Raw genomic sequence first — 26,516 nt, forward strand, 5'->3', positions numbered from 1 at the left:
GCCTTATTCTAAAATATATATATATATATATATATATATATAACCAAAAAGACTCTTCCAAAAGTTGGCTGCCTGGCCAAACTGAGCAATCTGGGGAGAAGGGCCTTGGTCAAGGAGGTGACCAAGAACCTGATGGTCACTCTGACAGAACTCGAGTTCCTCTGTGGAGACGGGAGAACCTTCCAGATGGACAACCCCCTCTACAGCTCTCCACCCATCAGGCCTTTATGGTGGAGTGGCCAGACAGAAGCCACTCCTCAGTAAAAGGCACCTAAAGGACTCTCTGACCATGAAAAACAAGATTCTCTGGTCTGATGAAACCAAGATTGAATTCTTTGGCCTGAATGCCAAGCGTCACATCTGGAGGAAACCTGGCAGCATCATGCTGTGGGAATGTTTCAGTGGCAGGGACTGCGAGAATAATCAGGATCGAGGGAAAGATGGACAGAGCAAAGTACATAGATCTTTGACGAAAAACTGCTAGAGCGCCCAGGACCTCAAACTGGGGTGTAGGTTCACCTTCCAAAAGGACAACAACCCTAAGCACACAGCCAAGACAATGCAGGAATGGCTTCAGGAAAAGCCTCTGAATGTCGTTGAGTGGCCTAGCCAGAGCCCAGACTTGAACCTGATTGAACATCTCTGGAGAAACCTGAAAATAGCTGTGCAGCGACATTCCCCATCCAACCTGACAGAGCTTGAGAGGATCTGCAGATAATGGGAGAAACTCCAAACAGGTGTACCAAGCTTGTCGCATCATACCCAAGACTCAAGGCTGTAATCGCTGCCAAAGGTGATTCAACAAAGTACTGAGTAAAGGGTCTGAATACTTATGTAAATGTGATATAATTAATTTGATACATTTGCTTTATCATTAAGGGGTAAGTGTGTAGATTGAGGGGGGGAAAAAACGATTTAATCAATTTTAGAATAAGGCTGTAACTTAAATGTGGAAAAAGTCAAGGGGTCTGAAGTTCCCGAATGCACTGTGTATTCAAATATATTTTCACTTTAAACACTTGTCTTGTAATTTGATGCGTTTATTTTATTTGCTCCAGTCCAGAGCTGATGGAGAACATTTTTACCCTACTCAAAACAAGTCCCATCTTATCTGGTTTATTGTTTCATAATGAACACATCTGGACAAACTAAGAAGTTAATCCGGAGTTGAGATAAAATTTTATGCAAATATTAATGTGACATTTGGCCATACGTAGTTATATAAATCAATAAGTTCTGAAAGGGAATATACAGTGCCTTGCGAAAGTATTCGGCCCCCTTGAACTTTGCGACCTTTTGCCACATTTCAGGCTTCAAACATAAAGATATAAAACTGTATTTTTTTGTGAAGAATCAACAACAAGTGGGACACAATCATGAGGTGGAACGACATTTATTGGATATTTCAAACTTTTTTAACAAATCAAAAACTGAAAAATTGGGCGTGCAAAATTATTCAGCCCCTTTACTTTCAGTGCAGCAAACTCTCTCCAGAAGTTCAGTGAGGATCTCTGAATGATCCAATGTTGACCTAAATGACTAATGATGATAAATACAATCCACCTGTGTGTAATCAAATCTCCGTATAAATGCACCTGCACTGTGATAGTCTCAGAGGTCCGTTAAAAGCGCAGAGAGCATCATGAAGAACAAGGAACACACCTGGCAGGTCCGAGATACTGTTGTGAAGAAGTTTAAAGCCGGATTTGGATACAAAAAGATTTCCCAAGCTTTAAACATCCCAAGGAGCACTGTGCAAGCGATAATATTGAAATGGAAGGAGTATCAGACCACTGCAAATCTACCAAGACCTGGCCGTCCCTCTAAACTTTCAGCTCATACAAGGAGAAGACTGATCAGAGATGCAGCCAAGAGGCCCATGATCACTCTGGATGAACTGCAGAGATCTACAGCTGAGGTGGGAGACTCTGTCCATAGGACAAAAATCAGTCGTATTTTGCACAAATCTGGCCTTTACGGAAGAGTGGCAAGAAGAAAGCCATTTCTTAAAGACATCCATAAAAAGTGTCATTTAAAGTTTGCCACAAGCCACCTGGGAGACACACCAAACATGTGGAAAAAGGTGCTCTGGTCAGATGAAACCAAAATTGAACTTTCTGGCAACAATGCAAAACGTTATGTTTGGCGTAAAAGCAACACAGCTCATCACCCTGAAAACACCATCCCCACTGTCAAACATGGTGGTGGCAGCATCATGGTTTGGGCCTGCTTTTCTTCAGCAGGGACAGGGAAGATGGTTAAAATTGATGGGAAGATGGATGGAGCCAAATACAGGACCATTCTGGAAGAAACCCTAATGGAGTCTGCAAAAGACCTGAGACTGGGACGGAGATTTGTCTTCCAACAAGACAATGATCCAAAACATAAAGCAAAATCTACAATGGAATGGTTCAAAAATAAACATATCCAGGTGTTACAATGGCCAAGTCAAAGTCCAGACCTGAATCCAATCGAGAATCTGTGGAAAGAACTGAAAACTGCTGTTCACAAATGCTCTCCATCCAACCTCACTGAGCTCGAGCTGTTTTGCAAGGAGGAATGGGAAAAAATTTCAGTCTCTCGATGTGCAAAACTGATAGACATACCCCAAGCGACTTACAGCTGTAATCGCAGCAAAAGGTGGCGCTACAAAGTATTAACTTAAGGGGGCTGAATAATTTTGCATGCCCAATTTTTCAGTTTTTGATTTGTTAAAAAAGTTTGAAATATCCAATAAATGTCGTTCCACTTCATGATTGTGTCCCACTTGTTGATTCTTCACAAAAAAATACAGTTTTATATCTTTATGTTTGAAGCCTGAAATGTGGCAAAAGGTCGCAAAGTTCAAGGGGGCCGAATACTTTCGCAAGGCACTGTATATATATTTTTTGAAGTCACTCTCTCGGAGGCAGGATGCCAGAGGAATTCATGGTGGCAGATGAGGTTGTGAATCTATCAGTGTGCATCCTGCTTTTTTCCCCATGTCACACTGCTCAATGACAAGCTACAGCATCAATCAGTAGGCTACCCTGCATCTCACACATCCCTAACTCAGTTGTTTTAGTTCATGCCATTTGTCAATAAATAACTCATACCCTTCAGTTGCCTGTGGCAGCACTATACATACAGACATCCGTTGTAGACTCCAACATGGACGGAAGCAGAAAGTATTGGTCCCTCATTATATTGGATCCTTGGGACACCACCACCACCCCCACACTGAAGTAGACTTTTTTTGGTTGAACGGTTACAGTAGGGTTGCAAGGACCCCAGATAGCCCTACGAGAAATGTATTGGAAACAATCCACCTTATATGGAATGCAGTAACACGATCATTGCATGAACCTGGATGTCCTACTGAATTTAAAATGGGTGACAAAATTAACAAATGCCGCTCGAGTGAAAGCACAAATGTAGGGTTGGGCGAGTCCCATTGGAAAGGGAAGCATTGATACTAATTGAACACAACACATTAAATTAGGTGTAAACATGCTTGGCAGGGTGCCTCTAAGGGGACTCCTCAGCCTGCTTGTCTTCTGTCCCCAAAGCACCATTTTGACAGCGTAATACCTCAACACTTCACACCAGTTTCATGTTGCACTCCACAGCCCTGTCCTCTCCCACCAGGATTACATTTTCAAACTGATTTGATGTGAGGGGCAAGACTAAAAAAAAAAATATGTTATTTGCAGGTCAGAAGTCCTGGATTTGATTTGCCAATGACAGGTCATAATGAAGTTCAAGTGTTTATGCAGAGGCAACATTGTTGCATGTGATATTGTAACCCCAATTTGCTCAAAGTCAAGGTTTGTAGTCCTGTGGAGATTGAATGGCATTTCCGTCTGGATTTTGCTAGATCAATTGCCGTGTACGTTACAATATATCAATTGGAGTTATCATACTGAAACTAGATGCACAGATCTCCAGCCAAATGTAACTGAATGACTCATTGCCCTATATCTGGAGTTATAAAGTCTCTTCAAAATGACGAGTCCACAGACGACAGCCATCCACTGTAGACTCCAACATGGACGGAAGCAGAAATGTATTGGTCCCTCAGAGAATATTAAAAGGAATACAAAAAAATGTAATGCAAATGTATTTTCAGAATTTTATTCACCTTACATCACACATCTGAACGCAGGAATCACAAGAGCACAACCTGAAAACAAACATGGTTTTAGATGGGATTCTTAACAGTAGTCCTCCAACATGCCATGTTAACATGTTGTGTTTACATTTATGCTAAAACATAAAAAATCAACAGTGAATTGTAGTGAGCGATCTTCAGTGATTTTTTAATAGAATGTAGGCTAGTTCCAACAGGAGTACTAGCATAACGCATACCAGTTTATGCTTTCTCTTCCTTCTCTCCCTTCTCTGCCTTCGATGCCTTAGCTGCCTTCTCAGGCTTCTCTGGCTTGTCTGGAACCACAACGCCACCCTCCTCCTCGGGACCCTTGGTGTTACGTGTGTAGATCACCTGCGATCTGTGTTTTGACACCAACTTAATCATGCCTAGAGGGGGGGGGCAGAATGGAACGTGTCAGTTATTTTGTACAGATATTGAAGTTCTATGGTCCCACATTACCAACTGACCCATTCACTGCCCTGACATGTTAAGGCAATATCCACAAGACATGATCCTGAAAGAGCAGACATCAAGTTGCAGTGCCAGTCTTCGTAGTCACTGATCAGAGCCAATGTTTACCAAAACGACAGTATCTTCAAAATCAAATGTTATTGATCACATATTTAGCAGGCATTATAGTGGGTGAAGCAAAATGCTGGTATCTTCTTCCCTTGAAGGAAGACTACTGCCGACCGGGGTTAAAAGTTATTTTTTAAAGGGAACTAAAGTTTTCGCTTTGTAGTAACGCCAAAATATTTAGTGTTTCATTTGGAAGGCAAGTGAGAAGAGTTAAACATGGGTATATGTACATGAGGCTTAACAGATGTATTTTTTACATTGGCTCTGTGGCATACCCATATGGTCTGTGCCTTGTAGACTTACTGGGTTTCGCTGTAGCAAAGCTCAAAATTTAACCAGATATACATCATCTCAGGAGACTGCCACAGAATGTAGCCTCCCAAAAAACTACACTATTGTAGAGATATGAAGTTAAGTGAACCAGGAAGGAATCCAGTGAACCAGGAAGGAATCCATGCAAAATGGTGCCTGCCTATTCTGACACGCAATACTATCTGCACTTCTGATATTATGGCTCCAAAATAAAGCTAAATGTTGAAATGCGAGTTCAGTAACTGCTATACATACTTTTCTTACATTAAAGTCAGATCTAGCTACCCAACTACTTCCCAATTTCAACAAATTCCCTGAGGAACACTGGTTGGGAATCAGAGTAGGGATCAGGGTTTTACCTTTGCTGAGCAGTTCCTGGAGGGCAGCCCTGGCCAGAGAGCCTCTGATCTTTAGCCTCTCGGACACGACTGCTGGTGTGATGAGCTTGTAGTTGGGCACTTCCTTGTTCAACTTTTCGTAGGTGGCCTTGTCGAAGAGGACCAGGTTGTTGAGCTTATCCCTCACCTTTCCCTTGGACCACTTCTGCTCAGGGGAAATGGAGAAGTTGATGATGTTGCTCACACTCCTGACAGTTAAACCATTAAGACCCCCAAAGGAATATCTAAACTCCCACAAAAAAAATTGATACCAGGACATACCTTCTTTTTGGCTTTGCCTCCAGATTTGTTGGCTGGATCCTTGTCCTTTTTGGACTTCCCAGAATCCTTCCCCTTCCCCTTGGCGTCCTTAGGAGGCTGGAATAATGCAGATCGCAGTACCATTCAGAACCAAATATGTTAATCTTTGAACATTTTAGTGTAACAAATGTAAAACGTTAGATAAGCCTAAGCCAAATAACTAGGGCCTAGCTAACGTTACAGGTTAAAAGCTAGCCTGTTAACGTCAGTTAACAACCGGCTTCAGTTAGGCCAATAGTGGTCTGCAGAGAATTGGCGTGCAGTTTGCATAAACTCATCAATTGATACATTTTGGTGGGAAATGTCGGCTTGAGATATCTACACATGTGGCCATGGTCGTCTGATCATACAGTGCACAATCAGCACTGCCAGCCGCATGTATAACGTTAGCTAGCTACCAAGCATATCTAACTAGTATAACTGAGCCATTCCATTCACAACCACGGTCAGGACGAAGTATATTTTCCAACTACGCATCCTGATCTATTCAGACAGACATTTTCAGAGTCAGATGTTTTGTTCGCCATCGAATTTAATGAAAAACCACGCTAAAGACCTTACCATGATGTCCCACCGTCAAGATGTCGGAGTGAAAGGACGTTCAACCCGTGCACCAGCCACTAAGAGAACCCGTACATGCGGATGTTGAAGTACGGTACTGGGAAATGTAGTTATTTTTTTTATATTTCTTGGTTTTAGAATTAATAATTAAAAGATCTGCGAAATAAATATAGATGCGATCTTAAACAAAAAACAATACGAATGAACACGCAGATAAAGTTACCTCTGTTGAAGATTGTATTTTATTTTGTCTGAAATATTTCCTGTCACCTGACAATTTCGTCAGCTGTGCAGAAAAAGGCAAAGATGGCGATATTCAGTGTGTATGTTGTAAATAAGGCTGGGGGATTAATTTACCAGTATGACAATTATGTACCGAGAGCAGAAGCAGAGAAAACATTCAGCTATCCTTTAGATTTGGTGTTAAAGATCCACGATGAGAAAGTTGTTGTATCATTTGGTCAACGCGATGGTATCCGAGGTACAGTAAGTTGTCAGCAACAGTCAACTGATCACGTCAAGGCTTACATGTATATAGTGATAACTGGTAATATGTCATGGTTGGAACTCAAATGTTGCATTGTGCATGTTTATATTTATTGTTAACATTGTGCACTTATACTTCTATTAATTTAGTGGGCCATGCTTTACTGTCCATCAACGGAGTGGATGTCAACGGCAAGTTCACGGCGGATGGGAAGGAGATCATCGAATACTTGAAAGACTCAACAAACTATCCGGTGTCCATACGTTTCGGAAGGGCTCGCTTGAGTTCAAATGAAAAACTGATGTTGGCTTCAATGTTTCATTCGTAAGTAGTTGCAGTTCTCAAGTTATTACACCTGTCTGCTCTAACATTAATAAATCATTTATCTATGGTGACATAGGCTTTTCCATGATCTTGCTGCATGTTGTATTGTACTCTTTCCTAGGTTGTTTGCTATTGGTTCACAGCTGTCCCCTGAAGTTGGCAGTTCAGGAATTGAGATGCTGGAGACAGATATGTTTAAACTGCACTGCTTTCAGACACTCACTGGTAAAGCCATGCATTCAAACACTGCTATCAGTCACTGTATGTGAGGTCTACATGCAATGCTCTTGTTTTGAAAAACGAAATCTGCCAACATCTTTTTTTTTTATCAGGTATAAAGTTCATTGTGCTGGCAGACCCCCGGCAGTCTGGCATTGACGCACTCCTCAGGAAGATTTACGAGATCTATTCAGACTTCGCCCTCAAGAACCCCTTCTACTCTCTGGAGATGCCTATCAGGTAACTGTCACATGTCAAATATCTGCCCTCTGTCTCTCACATGAGTCAGCCAAGTCATTGATGAGCAACCCTGGTGAGATATATTTTGCCCTCTTGTTACAGGTGTGAACTCTTTGATCAGAATTTGAAGGGTGCATTGGAGATAGCAGAGAAAGCTGCTAACTTTGGACCTGGATCTTGAGCAGAAACAAACCTGAAAAATGTGTACGAAGGCAAATCCAGAGTATCCATTGCTCCAGTTTCTTTTATTTTTCTGCCAATCCATTGAATTATGTTTGTTGTGACTGGGAGGCTATAGTACACTGCATATGGGTCAACATGTCTCCAAGCAGTGCTGATATTTCAGAACTAATGTTGAATAACTTGTTGTATGAGAATGTTATGCTATACTGGGATACAATGTAAATACTGAATGTTTTGTTTTTGTATATACTTTAAGAATAAACACCACTATGTAACATTTATCATCTCTAGTCTTTCTTTCCTATGTAACTATTTTTAGAATGACCTAAAACCACAACATAAGGTATTTTATTCAAGTCTTATATAGTCAAACACATTTCACCCATATGAGTACAGTGCCAATTTAAAAAGTGAGCAGTACATTTGACCATAAAGTCTTGGTTTCAAATGATCATATTGACACATTTTCAATACTTGAATCTTGGATCTGTTTTATGCCATGAGCATTGAAAAGAGTTAACACAACATGTATTCAGATGCAAATACATCAACCATCTTCAGTGAAAATAAATATTCCTTCGCTAAACTCCATGTCTCACCAACTCTTAAAATAAGAATATACAGGACCATGTCTCCCGTCAATTCAATTGAGCCTTTTTCAAATCAAAAACACTTAATAAATAAGAATGTACATTCTTATCCTAAATTTCCTACATTGACAGCAGAGAGTTGGTGTAGTGATCAGTCAGTCTTCTTAGGGATGTGACCCATCTTGGTTCTGATGTTCCGCAGCAGGAAAAAGCAGATGGTAGTGATGAGACAAGTTATCTCTGCTACCCAGAAGGCCATTTCCCAGCTGTGGTGCTTGGCGATGGTGCTGAACGGCAGTCCAGAGCAGAAGCCACCAACTGAACGATACAGGAATGTCAATTAGGCTGGTTCTCATAAATAGGATATACAGATTTAGTTGTTGAACTACACTACCGGTCAAAAGTTTTAGAACACCTAATTCAAGGGTTTTATTTTCTACAATAATAAATAAATCTATAATAGTGCACATTAAAACTATGAAATAACACATATGGAATCATGCAGTAACCCAAAAAGAGTTAAACAAATCCAAATATATTTTATATCTGAGATTCTTCAAATAGCCACCCTTTGCCTTGACAGCTTTGCACACTCTTGGCATTCTCTCAACCAGCTTCACCTGGAATACTTTTCCAACAGGAGTTCCCACATATGCTGAGCACTTGTTGGCTGCTTTTCCTTCAGTCTGCGGTCCGTCTCATCACAAACCCTCTCAATTTGGTTGAGGTCGGGGGATTATGGAGGCCAGGTCATCTGATGCAGCACTCCATTACTCTCCTTCTTGGTAAAATAGCCCTTACACAGCCTGGAGGTGTGTTGGGTCATTGTCCTGTTGAAAAACAAATGATAGTCCCACTAAGTGCAAACCAGATGGGATGGCGTTTCGATGCATAATGCTGCCGTAGCCATGCTGGTTAAGTGTACCTTGAATTCGAAATAAATCACTGACCATGTCACCAGAAAAGCACCCCCACACCATCACACCTCCTCCTCCATGCTTCACGGTGGGAACTACACATCCTTTCACCTACTCTGTGTCTCACAAAGACACGGTGGTTGGAAACAAAACTCTCCAATTTGGACTCCAGACCAAAGGACAAATTTCCACCGGTCTAATGTCCATTACTTGTGTTTCTTGGCCCAAGCAAGTCTCTTCTTCTTATTGGTGTCCTTTAGTGGTTTCTTTGCAGCAATTTGACCATGAAGGCCTGATTCACAATGTCTCCTCTGAACAGTTGATGTTGAGATGTGTCTGTTACTTTAACTCTGTGAAGCATTTATTTGGGCTTGGAACTCAAACTTATCTTCTGCAGCAGAGGTAACTGGGTCTTCCATTCCTGTGGCGGTCCTCATGAGAGCCAGTTTCATCATAGCACTTGATGGTTTTAGCGACTGCACTTGAAGAAACTTTCAAAGTTCTTGACATTTTCCAGATTGACTGAGGTTCATGTCTTATTATGGACTGTCGTTTCTCTTTGCTTACTTGAGCTGTTGCCAAAATATGAACTTGGTATTTTATCAAATAGGGCTATCTTCTGTATACCCCCTACCTTGTCCCAACACAACTGATTGGCTCAAACGCATTAAAGAGGAAAGAAATTCCACAAATTAACTTTTAACAAGGCACGTCTGTTAATTGAAATGCATTCCAGGTGACTAACTCATGAAGCTGGTTGAGAGAATGCCAAGTGTGTGCAAAGCTGTCATCAAGGCAAAGGTTGGCTATTTGAAGAATCTCAAATATAATATATATTTTGATATGTTTAACACTTTTTTGGTTACTATATGATTCCATATGTGTTATTTCATAGTTTTGATGTCTACTATATTATTGCACAAAGTAGAAAATAGTAAAAAATAAAGAAAAACCCTTGAATGAGTAGGTGTTCTAAAACTTTTGACCGGTAGTGTACCTGTCTGGTAATGCTAGTAAAGCCAAGACACCAGAATACAATACAACAAAATGTGAGAAAAGCATTCATTAGAATTTGAGACAATTTGGTTGAGATAAACTTACTGTTGGCCATTAAGGCAACAATAGCATGTGACGTTCCACAATAGTTTGAAGGAGCACTCTCATTGGCTATCACGCCAAACAAGGCTATTGGTCCGTAAGATGAGAAGCCAAATGTAGCCCCCAAGAAAAGGATCCACATCTGAATTTATAACATAAAAAACAAAACATGAACTAACAAACAGACTAATAGTGTATTGGCTCTGAAAGGAGTTTTGATGGAACATGATGTGTTTACTATACCTTTGGGCTGTCTGGCGTGACAGTGATCCGGAATAGATACATGGAACCAAACATCCCAGCCATCATTGAGATCAAGAGAAAATGACGGGGGTTTCCATGGCTTTTCATGCCTTGCTGTACAAAAAGAAATACAGTACCTTACAAACACTGGCGTGATTTGAATAGAGCTCTGAATTAGTGTATGATGCCACTATAAACCCACTTGTGCCACAGCCTTGTCAGAGAAGTATCCTGCAGCTAAACTGCCCAACAGGCCTCCCACCTCTAGGGCACTCATGTAGGAACTGCCTGTGAAAAAGAGATGCATTCAAGTCAAACTTAACAAGAGGCAGTTATTATTGAGTTATCAACCGCAGTCTACTGCATACTGGTAAAACAGGCAGGTTAGCGTTTTTAGTCATGAATCTGCAGTGGTCACTAGCTGGCACTAGAGGTCGACCGATTAATTCGGAATGGCCGATTAATTAGGGCTGATTTCAAGTTTTCACAACAATCGATAATCGGTACTTTTGGACACCGATTTGCAAAAACATTTTTTTTACACCTTTATTTAACTTGGCAAGTCAGTTAAGAACACATTCTTATTTTCAATGACGGCCGAGGAACGGTGGGTTACTGCCTTGTTCAGGGGCAGAACAACATATTTTTACCTTGTCAGCTCTGGGATTCATTTTTGCAACCCTCCGGTTACTAGTCCGAAGCTCTAACCACCTGCCTTACATTGCACTCCACGAGGAGCCTGCGTGGCAGGCTGACTACTTGTTACGCGAGGGCAGCAATAAGCCAAGGTAAGTTGCTAGCTATCATTAAACTTATCTTATAAAAAACAATCCATCTAAACATAATCACTAGCTAGCTACACATATTTGATGATATTACTAGTTTCTAGCGTGTCCTGCATTGCATAAAATCGATGCGGTGCCTGTTAATTTCTCATCGAATCACAGCCTACTTCGACAAACGGGTGATTTAACAAGCGCATTTGCAAAAAAAGCACTGTCGTTGCACCAATGTGTACCTAACCATAAACATGCATTTCTTTAAAATCAATACACAAGTATATATTTTTACATCTGCATATTTAGTTAATATTGCCTGCTAACATGAATTTATTTTAACTAGGGAAATTATGTCACTTCTCTTGCAGCAGTTTGGGCCGCCTGGCTCATTGCGAACTGTGTGAAGTCCATTTATTCCTAACAAAGGCCGTAATTCATTTGCCAGAATTGTACATAATTATGACATAATGTTGTGCAATGTGTCATGACGTTGGCCTGGGGGGTAGGTTTATGACAGTCATAAATACCTCTTCCCCCCTTTTTCCTCTCTCTACCCTACTGATGTTACATTTGCAAAGCCCTTGGTTAACATAGAGATACTGAGAACATCAGAAGGTGGGGGGAAATTAACTATATTCTGGTAATCCGACCAATTGAACATGCATGCGGTGGTACTTAATGAATATGATGCCAGTTCGGTTGTCATCTGAGACATTCTCATCAATGATAAGATGACAAACTCTCCAGTGAAAGTCTATACAGAGTTATCGGATTCACATGGAATTGTTGTTCCATTTAAATGTTTGAATACGAAATTATTCGTGATGGGATGAAATGTGATTTTAGCTTCTAAAATGTGAGATTTGGGTTTTCATGAGTGAATTAGGCCCGACTCAGTGGCCCGCCCACGTGAAGAGATATAGGTTGTAAACTATGAAACACACCCCTTTTCTCCCTTCCTATATAAAGCCTTGACGACAATATAACCTCCTGTTCCGAGGACGTGAAGACGACGGTCCTATGTCAGAATGGTTCAGATAATAACTACAGAACGAAGCCAACATCAGCGTAAGCTTTGGTTGCGAATGGTATGAACTTTGAACTCTTATTCACTATAGAAGTGATACCTCCTAGCCGTTGAGTTAGCAACAGCCACTGCAAACGAGGGTAGGAAGAAACAGACAGAGTATCCCGTCTACCACACAACGACATTACTACAACGTATTCAATTTACCAGCAGAGACATTCTTCAAAGGACAAAGGACTCGGTTGGGCAACACTGCCTTCCATCTACCAACAACCTACCGAAGCGCAGCTCAGAGTAAATATTTATTGCATTTTACTTTTCCAAATGGGCGGTAATTTAGAATGCATTAGATACTGTATTTACGATAGCACAGCTTCGCCCTTTGTTCCTCAGTCTTCCCGCTCTTTCACTTCCCACTGAAAGAATAAAAGTTTTGTTTTCAAAATGACAAGTTTCTGGATTCGACCATATTAATGACCAAAGGTTCGTATTTCTGTGTGTTATTATGTTATAATTAAGTCAATTATTTAATATTTGATAGAGCAGTCTGAGCGATGGTAGGCAGCAGCAGGCTCGTAAGCATTCATTCAGACAGCACCTTTGTGCGTTTGCCTGCAATTCTTCAAGCATTGCGCTGTTTATGACTTCAAGCCTATCAACTCCCGAGATTAGGCTGGTGTAACCGATGTGAAATGGCTAGCTAGTTAGCGGGGTGTGCGCTAATAGAGTTTCAAACGTCACTCGCTCTGAGACTTGGAGTTCCCCTTGCTCTGCATGAGTAACTCTGCTTCGAGGGTGGCTGTTGTCGATGTGTTCCAGGTTTGAGCCCAAGTAGGAGCGAGGAGTGCCTATAAGAACATCCAATAGTCAAAGGCAAGTCAGTTAAGAACAAATTCTTATTTTCAATGACGGCCTAGGAACAGTGGGCAGAACGACAGATTTGTCCTTGTCAGCTCGGGGGTTTAAATTTGCAACCTTCCGGTTACTAGTCCAACGCTCTAACCACTAGGCTAACCTGCCGCCCCATATACAAATCGTATAGAGAGAAATAGTCCTATAATAACTACAACCTAAAACTTCTTAGTTGGGAATATTGAAGACTCATGTTAAAAGGAACCACCAGCTTTCATATGTTCTCATGTTCTGAGCAAGGAAATTAAATGTTAGCTTTTTTTTTACATGGCACATATTGCACTTTTACTTTCTTCTCCAACACTTTGTTTTTGCATTACCTAAACCAAATTGAACATGTTTCATTATTTATTTGAGGCTAAATTGATATTATTGATGTATTATATTAAGTTAAAATAAGTGTTAATTCGGTATTGTTGTAATTGTCATTATTACAAATAAAAAATAAAAAAAATTGTCTGATTAATCGGTATCGGCTTTTTTTGGTCCTCCAATAATCGTTATCGGCATTGAAAAATCATAATCGGCCGACCTCTAGCTGGCACAGTCCATAAAATCTGATTTTAAACCCAACCTTAACGACACTGCTAACCCTAATGCCTAACCCTAACCTTAAATGAATAACAAAAATCATATTTTTGTTTCAATACATTTTTACCATATAGCCAATTTTTACATTGCAGCTGGCCTATCTAAGAGCAAATCACTGTTCTGCCTCCAGGATAAGACTCATGAAAAAACAGAGGGAAAACGCAGGTCTTAATGTATCAGACTTCCATACCCATGAGTGTTGACTGGCCCTTGTCCTGGATGAGGAAGAGTTGGCCCCAGTCAGTGCAGGCTGTCTTCACCCCAAACACCACCAGGTAGCCCACAGACAGCAGCCACAGGTAGGGGGACAGGATGAACTCTTTGAAGGTGGTCTCATCACTGGATGAGCCTAGTAAGGGAGAGGGGTTTCAGTCACACTAGCACATCACTTAGAGTGTGCATGATCTTGAACTTGTTCACGCTAGCGTGTGAGGGAACACTGGGTGCAGAGTCCATTAACACAGAGTTGTACTGACCTTACACACAATTGCACATGCAGACAATACACAAAAAGGCATGCGTTCAAAATAAAACCTGTGCATGTCAGTCACACATATTTTGCAATGTTTCAACCACAGGACAAGAAGAGGTTAGCTCCCAGCTCTGACCTGCTTTGCCCTTCTTGGCCCCCCCAGTGTCTATGTTGGGCAAGCCCACGTCTTTGGGCTCATTCCTGATCAACAGCAGGCAGACGAAGGAGACCACACAACAGGAGAGGCCTGAGATGGACAGGGTCGTCCTCCAGCTGTAGCTCTGGGCCATCAACGTTGCAATAATGGGGCCTAAACTCCCAGCCAGGTTCATACTGCAGGACAGAATCGCCCACCACGTCCCAAACTGAGAGGGCTCGAACCACTGAGAAGCAGAAGGGAATGACATTTCATAATATCAGACTAGTGATGTGCTTCATGGCTTGACACGACTAGTATTGAATGGACAGGGATATACAAAATGGTACTGACTGACCAGTATTTTAACAGTGCAGGCAATTGATTTATATGTGTCTGACAGCTTCATATCCCGTGGACTACAGTGTTACTTCCTGGTCCTACCTTGCGCAGCACCCTGCCACATGGGGGCCACCCCAGGCCCTGACCCAGGCCGTTGAGGAACCAGAGGCCAGAGAAAATGGCCACAGTAGAGGACCAGGAGAAGACCACATTGATGGCCCCCACCATGAACAGGCCAATGGAGAAGAGCCAGCGGGCACTGATCTGATCCGACAACACACCGCTGATGAACTTGCTTATAGCATAGGCCAGAGACTGGCTACTAGTGATCATGCCTGAGGGATAGTGCACACAATACAGAGGCAGAACACAATGTTTAATTGATTTTGGTATTAATATAAACATACACAAAGCATTAACTGATGTATCCCCATATGATCGTTCAATTAAACCAATCAGTCAGACCACTATCAACAGTATCTAAACTTTAGTTGTTAATTGTTGTTAGGGACATGCAAGACAGAAAGAGAGGAAAAGACAACAGTGAGGCCTCTCTTACCCAGGTCATCTTTGTCCAGCTTGATCTCTTGCATGAGAGAGGGCATCACAAAGGAAAAGGTCTTCCTGTTGAAGTAGTACAGCGTATAGCCCACAAACATGGCCAGGAAAATGGTGGTGCGGTAATATCCATACCCTGCGGTTGCCATGGTTTTTGCAGTGCAGAAAAAAGTGCTAAATAATAGAGGATTATAAAACAAAACTACAGAGGAGTAGTTGTTCGAGTGTGAAATACTTCTGCCACCAGTGACTGAACTTTGGTGTCAGGATCCACCCACGGTGCAGAGCAGAGCTGGTTAGAAGAGGGAGAGAGAGCTGTAATCAATAGTTGGGGTTAATGGTCAACTTCTTTACTCTAAGACTGATTTCCCCTGCCTTATCCGAGTTCTACAAGGGCCAAAGGGAAGATAATGGAATTGACCTACTCCGATGCTGTTATCTTCTGTAATGCTGCTTGTATTGTCCAACAGTCTGTAAAAAAAAAATGAAAGACACTCCTGATTCCTATTATATACCTTTCACCCCCCTCTTGCTGATCCTGACTGTTCCTCCCTGCTGGTGTGCCTGGATGTTATTGAATGTTCTTAGTTAATGATTCATTGGAGAGTCCAATGTTGACTGCAAGCCCAGAGGGTGGATCCTCCTCAGCCCAGGGAGTGTGTGAAGAGAGATGACCATCAGCACAAAACACAACCCCATTATCACGTTGGGTTGGTTTGTGTGAAAATGCATCATTAGCTAGGTTTCCATCCAATTGGCAACATATTTTCATGCAAATAACACAAAGGAAATATGCGAATTTCCCCAACAGTGGTGTTTCCAAACTGACTTGTTGCAGATACAAATCTGTGCGCGATGACGTTGTGCACACAACATACACTTCTTCCCAACATTTGTTATGTACCTAATAAAAATCTAAAGTTCTGTGTGTTTCCATCACATTTTCGATAGCAAAATGTACCTACTCTGGTCTTGGCACGTGCGCTCTAGCCAACAGCTCGCAGATACAGTGCGGGTAAACTAGTCTACATTATGAGATTATAGCGAGAATATTTGTATTTGTCGAACGGTAGTCAAGCATCGATCATCTGCGGGAATAGGCTACTGAGAATGTGGCCGTAACTCCAATCACTGAATTCAATATTAATTATATGTATATGAACTGAATATGCTTGTCAACAGCCAGTGATCATTAGTTTTTTTTTTTACCTGTAGCCTAATCTGATTGACTGTTACCGTCAATCTAATGATTTATAGCAATTGATCGTCAGTTGCGATAGAGCTTTGATAACTTCTAATTTAATTAATTTAACATGGCCATTAATAATTGCATAATAACAAGGCCACAACAATTTACCCAAAAGTTGTAGGCTATTTATTAAATTGGTCTGCCAGCTGCAAGTACGCTAAACAAGTGGAACAAATTGATTTGCAATGACTCCAGCGATATAGTTATTTCAACATATTTATTTTATCAAATGGTAGACTACAATGGCATAATAGAAGTTACGGAACTCCCTGGCATGCTTCTGTTATGAGGAAAATAATGACACATTTGCATCTTTTGACCATCAAGTAGCCTACTAATTAAAAACATTTAATAAAGTTGCCAATATTGTGTTTCAATTTTGTAGTTCAGTAATTTTTGGGGTTGTCCCGCTTTACCAACCATAGCTACAGTTGAAGTCGATAGTTTACATACACTTAGGTTGGAGTCATTAAAACTCATTTTTCAACCACTCCACAAATTTCTTGTTAACAAACTATAATTTTGGCAAGTTGGTTAGAACATCTACTTTGTGCATGACACAAGTAATTTTCCCAACAATTGTTTACAGACAGATTATTTCATTTATATTTCACTGTATCACAATTCTAGTGGGTCAGAAGTTTACTACACTAAATTGACTGTGCCTTTAAACAGTTTGGAAAATCCCAGAAAATGATGTAATGGCTTTAGAAGCTTCTGATAGGCTAGTTGACGTCACTTGAGTCAGCAACAGAACAACAGCAAAGGACCTTGTGAAGATGCTGGAGGAAACAGGTACAAAAGTATATACAGTGTATATCCACAGTAAAACAAGTCCTATATCGACATAACCTGAAAGGCCGCTCAGCAAGGAAGAAGCCACTGCTCCAAAACCGCCATAAAAAAGCCAGACTATGGTTTGCAACTGCACATGGGGACAAAGATCGTACTTTTTGGAGAAATGTCCTCTGGTTTGATGAAACAAAATAGAACTCTTTGGCCATAATGACCATCATTATGTTTGGAGGAAAAAGGGGGAGGCTTGCAAGCCGAAGAACATCATCCCAACTGTGAAGCACGGGGTGGCAACATCATGTTGTGGGAGTGCTTTGCTGCAGGAGGAACTGGTGCACTTCACAAAATAGATGGCATCATGAGGTAGGACAAATGTGGATATATTGAAGCAACATCAGTCATGAAGTTAAAGCTTGGTCGCACATGAGTCTTCCAAACGGACAATGACCCAAGCATACTTCCAACGTTGTGGAAAAATGGCTTAAGGACAACAAAGTCAAGGTATTGAAGTGGCCATCATAAAGCCCTGACCTCAATCCCATAGAACATTTGTGAGCAGAACTGAAAAAGCATGTGCGAGCAAGGAGGCCTACAAACCTGACTCAGTTACACTAGCTCTGTCAGGAGGAGCAAAACCAAGCCACGAGGTCAAAGGAATTGTTCGTAGAGCTCCGAGACAGGATTGTGTTGAGGCACAGATCTGGGGAAGGGTACCAAAAAAATTCTGCAGCATTGAAGGTCCCATAAAGTACAGTGGCCTCCATCATTCTTACATGGAAGAAGTTTGGAACCACCAAGACTCTTCCTAGAGCTGGCCACCCGGCCAAAGAAGGGCCTTGGTGAGGGAGGTGACCAAGAACCCAATGGTCACTCTGACTGACCTCCAGAGTTCCTCTGTGGAGATGGGAGAACCTTCCAGAAGGACAACCATCTCTGCAACACTCCACCAATCAGGCCTTTATGGTAGAGTGGCCAGATGGAAGCCACTCCTCAGATTAAGGCAAATGACAGCACACTTGGAGTGTGCAAAAAAGGCACCTAAAGGACTCAAGTTTCTCTAGTCTGATGAAACCAAGATTGAACTCTTTGGCCTGAATGCAAAGCGTCAAGTCTGGAGGAAATCTGGCACCATCTCTACGGTGAAGCATGGTGGTGGCAGCATCATGCTGTGGGGATGTTTTTCAGCGGCAGGGATTGGGAGACTAGTCAGGATCGAGGGAAAGATGAACGGAGCAAAGTACAGAGAGATCCTTGATGAAAACCTGCTCCAGAGTGCTCAGGACCTGACTGGGGGGCGAAGGTTCACCTTCCAACAGTACAACGACCCTAAGCATACAGCCAAGAGAATGCAGGAATGGTTTTGGGACAAGTCTCTGAATGTCCTTGAGTGGCCCAGCCAGAGCCCGGACTTGAACCCGATCGAACATCTCTGGCGAGACCTGAAAATAGCTGTGCAGCGATGAGTTTGAGAGGATCTGCAGAGAATAATGGGAGAAACTCCCTAGATACAGGTGTGCCAAGCTTGTAGCGTCATACCCAAGAAGACTCAAGGCTGTAATTGCTGCCAAAGGTGCTACAACAAAGTACTAGGTAAAGGGTCTGAATACTTATTCTAAAAAGTATTAAATTGTTTTTTCCCCTTATCAACCTACACACAAAAAAAAAGAATGAAAAATGAAATATCACATTTATATAAGGCTGTAACTTAACAAAATGTGGAAAAAGTCAAGGGGTCTGAATACTTTCCGAATGCACTGTATATCTATGAGCAAAATATTTTGATATCGGTGTGTGTGCATGCATTTTACAAAATTCTATATAAAAGTTTTACTGTGCCTTCAGAAAGTATTCATACACTTTGACTTGTTCCACATTTTGTGTACAGCCTGAATTCAACATGAATTAAATATATATTTTTGGCACCCATCTACACACAATTCCCATAATGACAAAGTGAAAACATGTTAACTTTTTGGCAAATTTATTTAAAATCAAATACATGAATATTTAATTTACCTAAGTATTCAAAATGAGTCACATGTTAGAATCACCTTTGGTAGCTATTACAGCTGTGAGTCTTTTTCAGTCATCATGTTATGGGTATGCTTGTCATCGGCAAGGACAAGGGAGTTTGTTAGGATAAAAGAAACGGAGCAGAGCTAAGCACAGGCAAAATCCTAGAGGAAAACCTTGGAGACAAATTCACCTTTCAGCAGGACAATAACCTAAAACACAATGCCAAATATACACTGGAGTTGCTTACCAAGACTACATAAATCTTCCTGAGTGGCCTAGTTACAGTTAACTTAAATAGGCTTGAAAATCTATGGCAAGACTTGAAAATGGCTGTCTAGCAATGATGATCAACAACCAACTTGACAAGAGTTTGAAGAATTTCAAAAGAAAAATGTGCAAATATTGTACAATCTAGGTGTACAACGCTTTTAGAGACTTACTAGCCACCATCATACTAGAAAGTTTGAAGAGTGGTACTCAGTGATGTGTTGTGTTGGATTTGCCAGAAACATAACACTTTTTATTCAGGACATAAAGTTAATATCTTTGCCACATTTTTTAACAGTTTTACTTTAGTGCCTTGTTGGAAACAGGATGCATGTTTTGGAATATTTGTATTCTGTACAGGCACCCTTATTTTCACTTTGTCATTTAGGTTAGTATTGTGGAGTAACTACAATGTTGTTGATTCATCCTCAGTTTTCTCCTATCACAGGCATTCAGCTCTATAACTGTTTTAACTGAGTTAGGAAGGATGCCCAGTATTGACTGGGTGTACTGATACACCATAATTAATAACTTCACCATGCTCAAAGGGATATTCAATGTCTGTTTGTTTTTTTACCCATCTACCAATAGGTGCCGTTCTTTGTGAAGCATTGGAAAACCTCCCTGGTCTTTGTGATTGAATCTGTGTTTGAAATTCACTGCTCGACTGAAGCACCTTACAGATAATTGCATGTGTTGGGTACAGAGATGAGGTAGTCATTCAACAATTATGTTAAACACTATTATTGCACAGAGTCATTTTTAGCAACTTATTATGTGACTTGTTAAGCACATTTTTACACCTGACCTGAATTTATTTAGGCTTGACATAACAAAGGGGTTGAGTACTTGTTGAATCAAGATTTATAGTTCTTATAGCCTTTAGCTGTACCTTTATCCTACTCCTCCTCTGTTCCTCTGGTGATGTAACTATAACATTTTCCGACAAGATAGAACTGCCAAAGGGGACGGAGTTGCAATCTACTGCAGAGACAGCCTGCAGAGTTCTGTACTATCCAGGTCTGTGCCCAAACAATTCGAGCTTCTACTTCTAAAAATCCACCTTTCCAGAAACAAGTCTCTTACCGTTGCCGCTTGTTATAAGACCACCTTCTGCCCCTAGCTGTGCCCTGGACACCATATGTGAATTGATTGCCCCCTATCTATCTTCACCTACGCTAGATGCCCTCAATCTCACACAAATTATCAATGAACCAACCAGGTACAACCCCAAATCTGTAAACACGGGCACCCTCATAGATATCATTCTGACCAACCTGCCCTCTAAATACACCTCTGCTGTCTTCAACCAGGATCTCAGCAATCACTGCCTCATTGCCTGTGTCTGTAATGAATCTGCGGTCAAACAACCACCCCTCATCACTGTCAAACGCTCCCTAAAACACTTCAGCGGGCAGGCCTTTCTAATCGACCTCGCCAAGGTTTCCTGGAAGGATATTGACCTAATTCCGTCAGTAGAGGTTGCCTGGTTATTCTTTAAAAGTGCTTTCCTCACCATCTTAAATAAGCATGCCCCATATTTTTTTTTAACCAGGAACAGATATAGCCGTTGGTTCACTCCAGACCTGACTGCCCTTGACCAGCACAAAAACATCCTGTGGCGTACTGCATTAGAATCGAATAGCTGCCGCAATATGCAACTTTTCAGGGAAGTTAGGAACCAATATACACAGGCAGTTAGGAAAGCAAAGGCTAGCTTTTTCAAACAGAAATGTGCATCCCGTAGCACAAAATCCAAAAGGTTCTGGGACACTGTAAAGTCCATGGAGAATAAGAGCACCTCCTCCCAGCTGCCCACTGCACTGGGGCTAGGAAACATTGTCACCACCGATAAATCCACGATAATTGAGAATTTCAACAAGCATTTTTCTATGGCTGGCCATGCTTTCCACCTGACTTCTCAGACAGAGTTCAGTGTGTCAAATCGGAGGACCTGTTGTCCGAACCTCTGGCAGTCTCTATGGGGGTGCCACAGGGTTCAATTCTCAGACTTTTTTCTCTGTATACATCAATGATGTCGCTCTTGCTGCTGGTGATTCTCTGAACCACCTCTACGCAGACGACACCATTCTGTATACTTCTGGCCCTTCTTTGGACATTGTGTTAACTAACCTCCAGACGAGCTTCAATGCCATACAACTCTTCATCTGTGGCCTCCAACTGCTCTTAAATGCAAGTAAAACTAAATGCATGCTCTTCAACCGATCGCTGCCCCACCTGCACGCCCGACTAGCATCACTACTCTGGACGGTTCTGACTTAGAATATGTGGACAACTACAAATACCTAGGTGTCTGGCTAGACTGTAAACTCTCCTTCCAGACTCACATTAAGCATCTCCAATATTAAATCTAGAATTGGGCTTCCTATTTCGCAAACAAAGCATCCTTCACTCATGCTGCCAAACATACCCTCGTAAAACTGACTATCCTACCAATCCTAGACTTCGGTGATGTCCTTTACGAAATAACCTGCAATACTCTACTCAGCAAACTGGATGTAGTCTATTACAGTGCCATCCGTTTTGTCACCAAATCCCCATATACTACCCACCACTGCGACCTGTATGCTCTCGTTGGCTGGCCATCGCTTCATATTCGTCGCCAAACCCACTGGCTCCAGGTCATCTATAAGTCTTTGCTAGGTAAAGCCCTGTCTTATCTCAGCTCACTGGTCACCATAGCAGCACTCACCCGTAGCACCCGCTCCAGTAGGTATATTTCCCTGGTCACCCCCAAAGCCTATTCCTCCTTTGGCCGCCTTTCCTTCCAGTTCTCTGCTGCCAATGACTGGACCGAATTGTAAAAATCACTGAAGCTGGAGACTCATATCTCCCTCACTAACTTTAAGCACCAGCTGTCAGAGCAGCTCACAGATCACTGCACCTGTACATTGCCCATCTGTAAATAGCCCATCCAACTACCTCATACCCATATTGTCATCTAAAATGTTTTTTTTTACTCCTTTGCACCCCAGTATCTCTACTTGCACATTCATCTTCTGCACATCCATCACTCCAGTGTTTAATTGCTAAATTGTTACTTCGCCTCTACTGCCAATCTATTGCCTTACCGCCCTAAGAGACTCAAGTGTTCAAACACTCAAGTGTTTTAGTACTATATCTCTTGACACAATGATGAAAATAATCATGGCCTCTAAACCTTCAAGCTGCATACTGGACCCTATTCCAACTAAACTACTGAAAGAGCTGCTTCCTGTGCTTGGCCCTCCTATGTTGAACATAATAAACGGCTCTCTATCCACCGGATGTGTACCAAACTCACTAAAAGTGGCAGTAATAAAGCCTCTCTTGAAAAAGCCAAACCTTGACCCAGAAAATATAAAAAACTATCGGCCTATATCGAATCTTCCATTCCTCTCAAAAATTTTAGAAAAGGCTGTTGCGCAACAACTCACTGCCTTCCTGAAGACAAACAATGTATACGAAATGCTTCAGTCTGGTTTTAGACCCCATCATAGCACTGAGACGGCACTTGTGAAGGTGGTAAATTACATTTTAATGGCATCGGACCGAGGCTCTGCATCTGTCCTCGTGCTCCTAGACCTTAGTGCTGCTTTTGATACCATCGATCACCACATTCTTTTGGAGAGATTGGAAACCCAAATTGGTCTACACGGACAAGTTCTGGCCTGGTTTAGATCTTATCTGTCGGAAAGATATCAGTTTGTCTCTGTGAATGGTCTGTCCTCTGACAAATCAACTGTAAATTTCGGTGTTCCTCAAGGTTCCGTTTTAGGACCACTATTGTTTTCACTATATATTTTACCTCTTGGGGATGTTATTCGAAAACATAATGTTAACTTTCACTGCTATGCGGATGACACACAGCTGTACATTTCAATTAAACATGGTGAAGCCCCAAAATTGCCCTTGCTAGAAGAATGTGTTTCAGACATAAGGAAGTGGATGGCTGCAAACTTTCTACTTTTAAACTCGGACAAAACCGAGATGCTTGTTCTAGGTCCCAAGAAACAAAGAGATCTTCTGTTGAATCTGACAATTAATCTTAATGGTTGTACAGTCGTCTCAAATAAAACTGTGAAGGACCTCGGCGTTACTCTGGACCCTGATCTCTCTTTTGAAGAACATATCAAGACCATTTCAAGGACAGCTTTTTTCCATCTACGTAACATTGCAAAAATCAGGAACTTTCTGTCCAAAAATGATGCAGAAAAATTAATCCATGCTTTTGTCACTTCCAGGTTAGACTACTGCAATGCTCTACTTTCCGGCTACCCGGATAAAGCACTAAATAAACTTCAGTTAGTGCTAAATACGGCTGCTAGAATCCTGACTAGAACCAAAAAATTTGATCATATTACTCCAGTGCTAGCCTCTTTACACTGGCTTCCTGTCAAAGCAAGGGCTGATTTCAAGGTTTTACTGCTAACCTACAAAGCATTACATGGGCTTGCTCCTATCTATCTCTCTGATTTGGTCCTGCCGTACATACCTACACGTACGCTACGGTCACAAGACGCAGGCCTCCTAATTGTCCCTAGAATTTTTAAGCAAACAGCTGGAGGCAGGGCTTTCTCCTATAGAGCTCCATTTTTATGGAACGGTCTGCCTACCCATGTCAGAGACGCAAACTCGGTCTCAACCTTTAAGTCTCTACTGAAGACTCATCTATTCAGTGGGTCATATGATTGAGTGTAGTCTGGCCCAGGAGTGGGAGGGTAAACGGAAAGGCTCTGGAGCAACGAACCACCCTTGCTGTCTCTGCCTGGCCGGTTCCCCTCTTTCCACTGGGATTCTCTGCCTCTAACCCTATTACAGGGGCTGAGTCACTGGCTTTACTGGGGCTCTCTCATGCCGTCCCTGGAGGGGGTGCGTCACCTGAGTGGGTTGAGTCACTGATGTGGTCATCCTGTCTGGGTTGGCGCCCCCCCCCTTAAGTTGTGCCGTGGCGGAGGTCTTTGTGGGCTATACTCTGCCTTGTCTCAGGATGGTAAGTTGGTGGTTGAAGATATCCCTCTAGTGGTGTGGGGGCTGTGCTTTGGCAAAGTGGGTGGGGTTATATCCTTCCTGTTTGGCCCTGTCCGGGGGTGTCCTCGGAGTGGGCCACAGTGTCTCCTGACCCCTCCTGTCTCAGCCTCCAGTATTTATGCTGCAGTAGTTTATGTGTCGGGGGGCTAGGGTCAGTTTGTTATATCTGGAGTACTTCTCCTGTCCTATTCGGTGTCCTGTGTGAATCTAAGTGTGCGTTCTCTAATTCTCTCCTCTCTTTCTCTCTCTCGGAGGACCTGAGCCCTAGGACCATGCCCCAGGACTACCTGACATGATGACTCCTTGCTGTCCCCAGTCCACCTGGCTGTGCTGCTGCTCCAGTTTCAACTGTTCTGCCTTATTATTATTCGACCATGCTGATCATTTATGAACATTTGAACATCTTGGCCATGTTCTGTTATAATCTCCACCCGGCACAGCCAGAAGAGGACTGGCCATCCCTCATATGCTCTCTCTAATTCTCTCTTTCTTTCTCTCTCTCGGAGGACCTGAGCCCTAGGACCATGCCCCAGGAATACCTGACATGATGACTCCTTGCTGTCCCCAGTCCACCTGACTGTGCTGCTGCTCCAGTTTCAACTATTCTGCCTTATTATTATTCGACCATGCTGGTCATTTATGAACATTTGAACATCTTGACCATGTTTTGTTATAATCTCCACCCGGCACAGCCAGAAGAGGACTGGCCACCCCACATAGCCTGGTTCCTCTCTAGGTTTCTTCCTAGGTTTTGGCCTTTCTAGGGAGTTTTTCCTAGCCACCGTGCTTCTTCACCTGCATTGCTTGCTGTTTGGGGTTTTAGGCTGGGTTTCTGTACAGCACTTTGAGATATCAGCTGATGTACGAAGGGCTATATAAAATAAATTTGATTTGATCTTCTCATTTGCACACATATAGATGTTTTTTCTATTGTGTTATTGACTGTACGTTTGTTTATTCCATGTGTAACTCTTTGTTGTTGTTTGTGTGGCACTGCTTTGCTTTATCTTGGCCAGGTCTCAGTTGTAAATGAGAACTTGTTCTCAACTGGCCTACCTGGTTAAATAAAGGTGAAATAAAATACATTTCAGCTTTTCATTTTTAAATAGTTTGTAAAACATATATATTTTTTAAATGTATCCCACTTTGACATCATGTGGTATTGTGTGTATGCCAGTGACACAAAATCTAAATGTAATCGATTTTAAATTCAGGCTGTAGCACAACAAAATGTGGAAAAAGGCAAAGGGTGTGAATACTTTTCTGCTCTTTACCTGTCTCGTTAGTCCACGTTTCTTGTTAACATAAACTGCCTTCCACTGGGCGCACACTGGTTGAATCAACGTTGTTTGCACGTCATTGCAATGACATTACTTGAAGAAACATAGGAATAGACGTTGAATCGACTTACGTCTGTGCCCAGTGGGCTATTTCTTTCCATTTCTGTACACCAAGCCTGATATTCAAGTCAATGACCATGCTACCACAAACATGAACTTTCGAAAATGCCATGAACTATGATGTGTCATCATGACGGTGTGTTACATAGTTGCTGGGTTGTCTCGTTTGCAGAGATTAGGTACTTTGGCGCCACTTAGTGAGCACAAAGTGTGATGTACCACCTCCACCATACAGCAACATGCATTGCACATTTTGTATATTATATCGAACATGCTGCATGCATGCACTGAAACCAAACATTGTATCACATTGTATCAAGGCACCTCTGATTCACCTTAATAGAAAGTATACAAGACA

The 26,516-nt window shown here is 41.9% G+C and overlaps 3 protein-coding genes across 6 annotated transcripts; 1 reads left to right on the forward strand and 2 right to left on the reverse strand.

The window, feature by feature from the left end:
- Window positions 1-4,093: 4,093 nt before the first annotated feature.
- On the reverse strand, window positions 4,094-6,530 carry LOC110504015 (40S ribosomal protein S25). Its single transcript, XM_021582789.2, has 5 exons — window positions 6,283-6,530; window positions 5,683-5,778; window positions 5,383-5,566; window positions 4,348-4,518; window positions 4,094-4,162 (listed from the first exon to the last, which is right to left on the reverse strand). Exons 1-4 carry the CDS (start codon window positions 6,283-6,285, stop codon window positions 4,352-4,354), a joined length of 450 nt encoding a protein of 149 aa, XP_021438464.1. The 5' UTR covers window positions 6,286-6,530; the 3' UTR covers window positions 4,094-4,162; window positions 4,348-4,351.
- Window positions 6,531-6,539: 9 nt separating this feature from the next.
- Window positions 6,540-8,014, forward strand: trappc4 (trafficking protein particle complex 4). The gene is made up of 5 exons (XM_021582788.2): window positions 6,540-6,763; window positions 6,919-7,093; window positions 7,215-7,318; window positions 7,426-7,552; window positions 7,655-8,014. Exons 1-5 carry the CDS (start codon window positions 6,589-6,591, stop codon window positions 7,731-7,733), a joined length of 660 nt encoding a protein of 219 aa, XP_021438463.1. The 5' UTR covers window positions 6,540-6,588; the 3' UTR covers window positions 7,734-8,014.
- A 65-nt stretch (window positions 8,015-8,079) lies between these two features.
- On the reverse strand, window positions 8,080-26,314 carry slc37a4a (solute carrier family 37 member 4a). Of its 4 annotated transcripts, XM_036962179.1 has the most exons (10): window positions 26,033-26,314; window positions 15,826-15,871; window positions 15,402-15,692; window positions 14,945-15,177; window positions 14,501-14,747; window positions 14,083-14,241; window positions 10,786-10,871; window positions 10,584-10,697; window positions 10,344-10,482; window positions 8,089-8,643 (listed from the first exon to the last, which is right to left on the reverse strand). In XM_036962179.1, exons 3-10 carry the CDS (start codon window positions 15,547-15,549, stop codon window positions 8,477-8,479), a joined length of 1,293 nt encoding a protein of 430 aa, XP_036818074.1. In that variant the 5' UTR covers window positions 15,550-15,692; window positions 15,826-15,871; window positions 26,033-26,314; the 3' UTR covers window positions 8,089-8,476. The 4 variants fall into 4 exon arrangements, with proteins under 4 accessions (XP_021438460.1, XP_036818074.1, XP_036818073.1 ...); XM_036962178.1 differs by lacking the exon at window positions 15,826-15,871 and having other exon boundaries at window positions 26,033-26,272; XM_036962180.1 differs by lacking the exon at window positions 15,826-15,871 and having other exon boundaries at window positions 26,170-26,243.
- Between the last annotated feature and the right edge of the window lie 202 nt (window positions 26,315-26,516).

Source organism: Oncorhynchus mykiss, chromosome 24 (genome assembly GCF_013265735.2).
Source record: "Oncorhynchus mykiss isolate Arlee chromosome 24, USDA_OmykA_1.1, whole genome shotgun sequence".
In the NCBI taxonomy this organism is placed as follows: domain Eukaryota; kingdom Metazoa; phylum Chordata; class Actinopteri; order Salmoniformes; family Salmonidae; genus Oncorhynchus; species Oncorhynchus mykiss.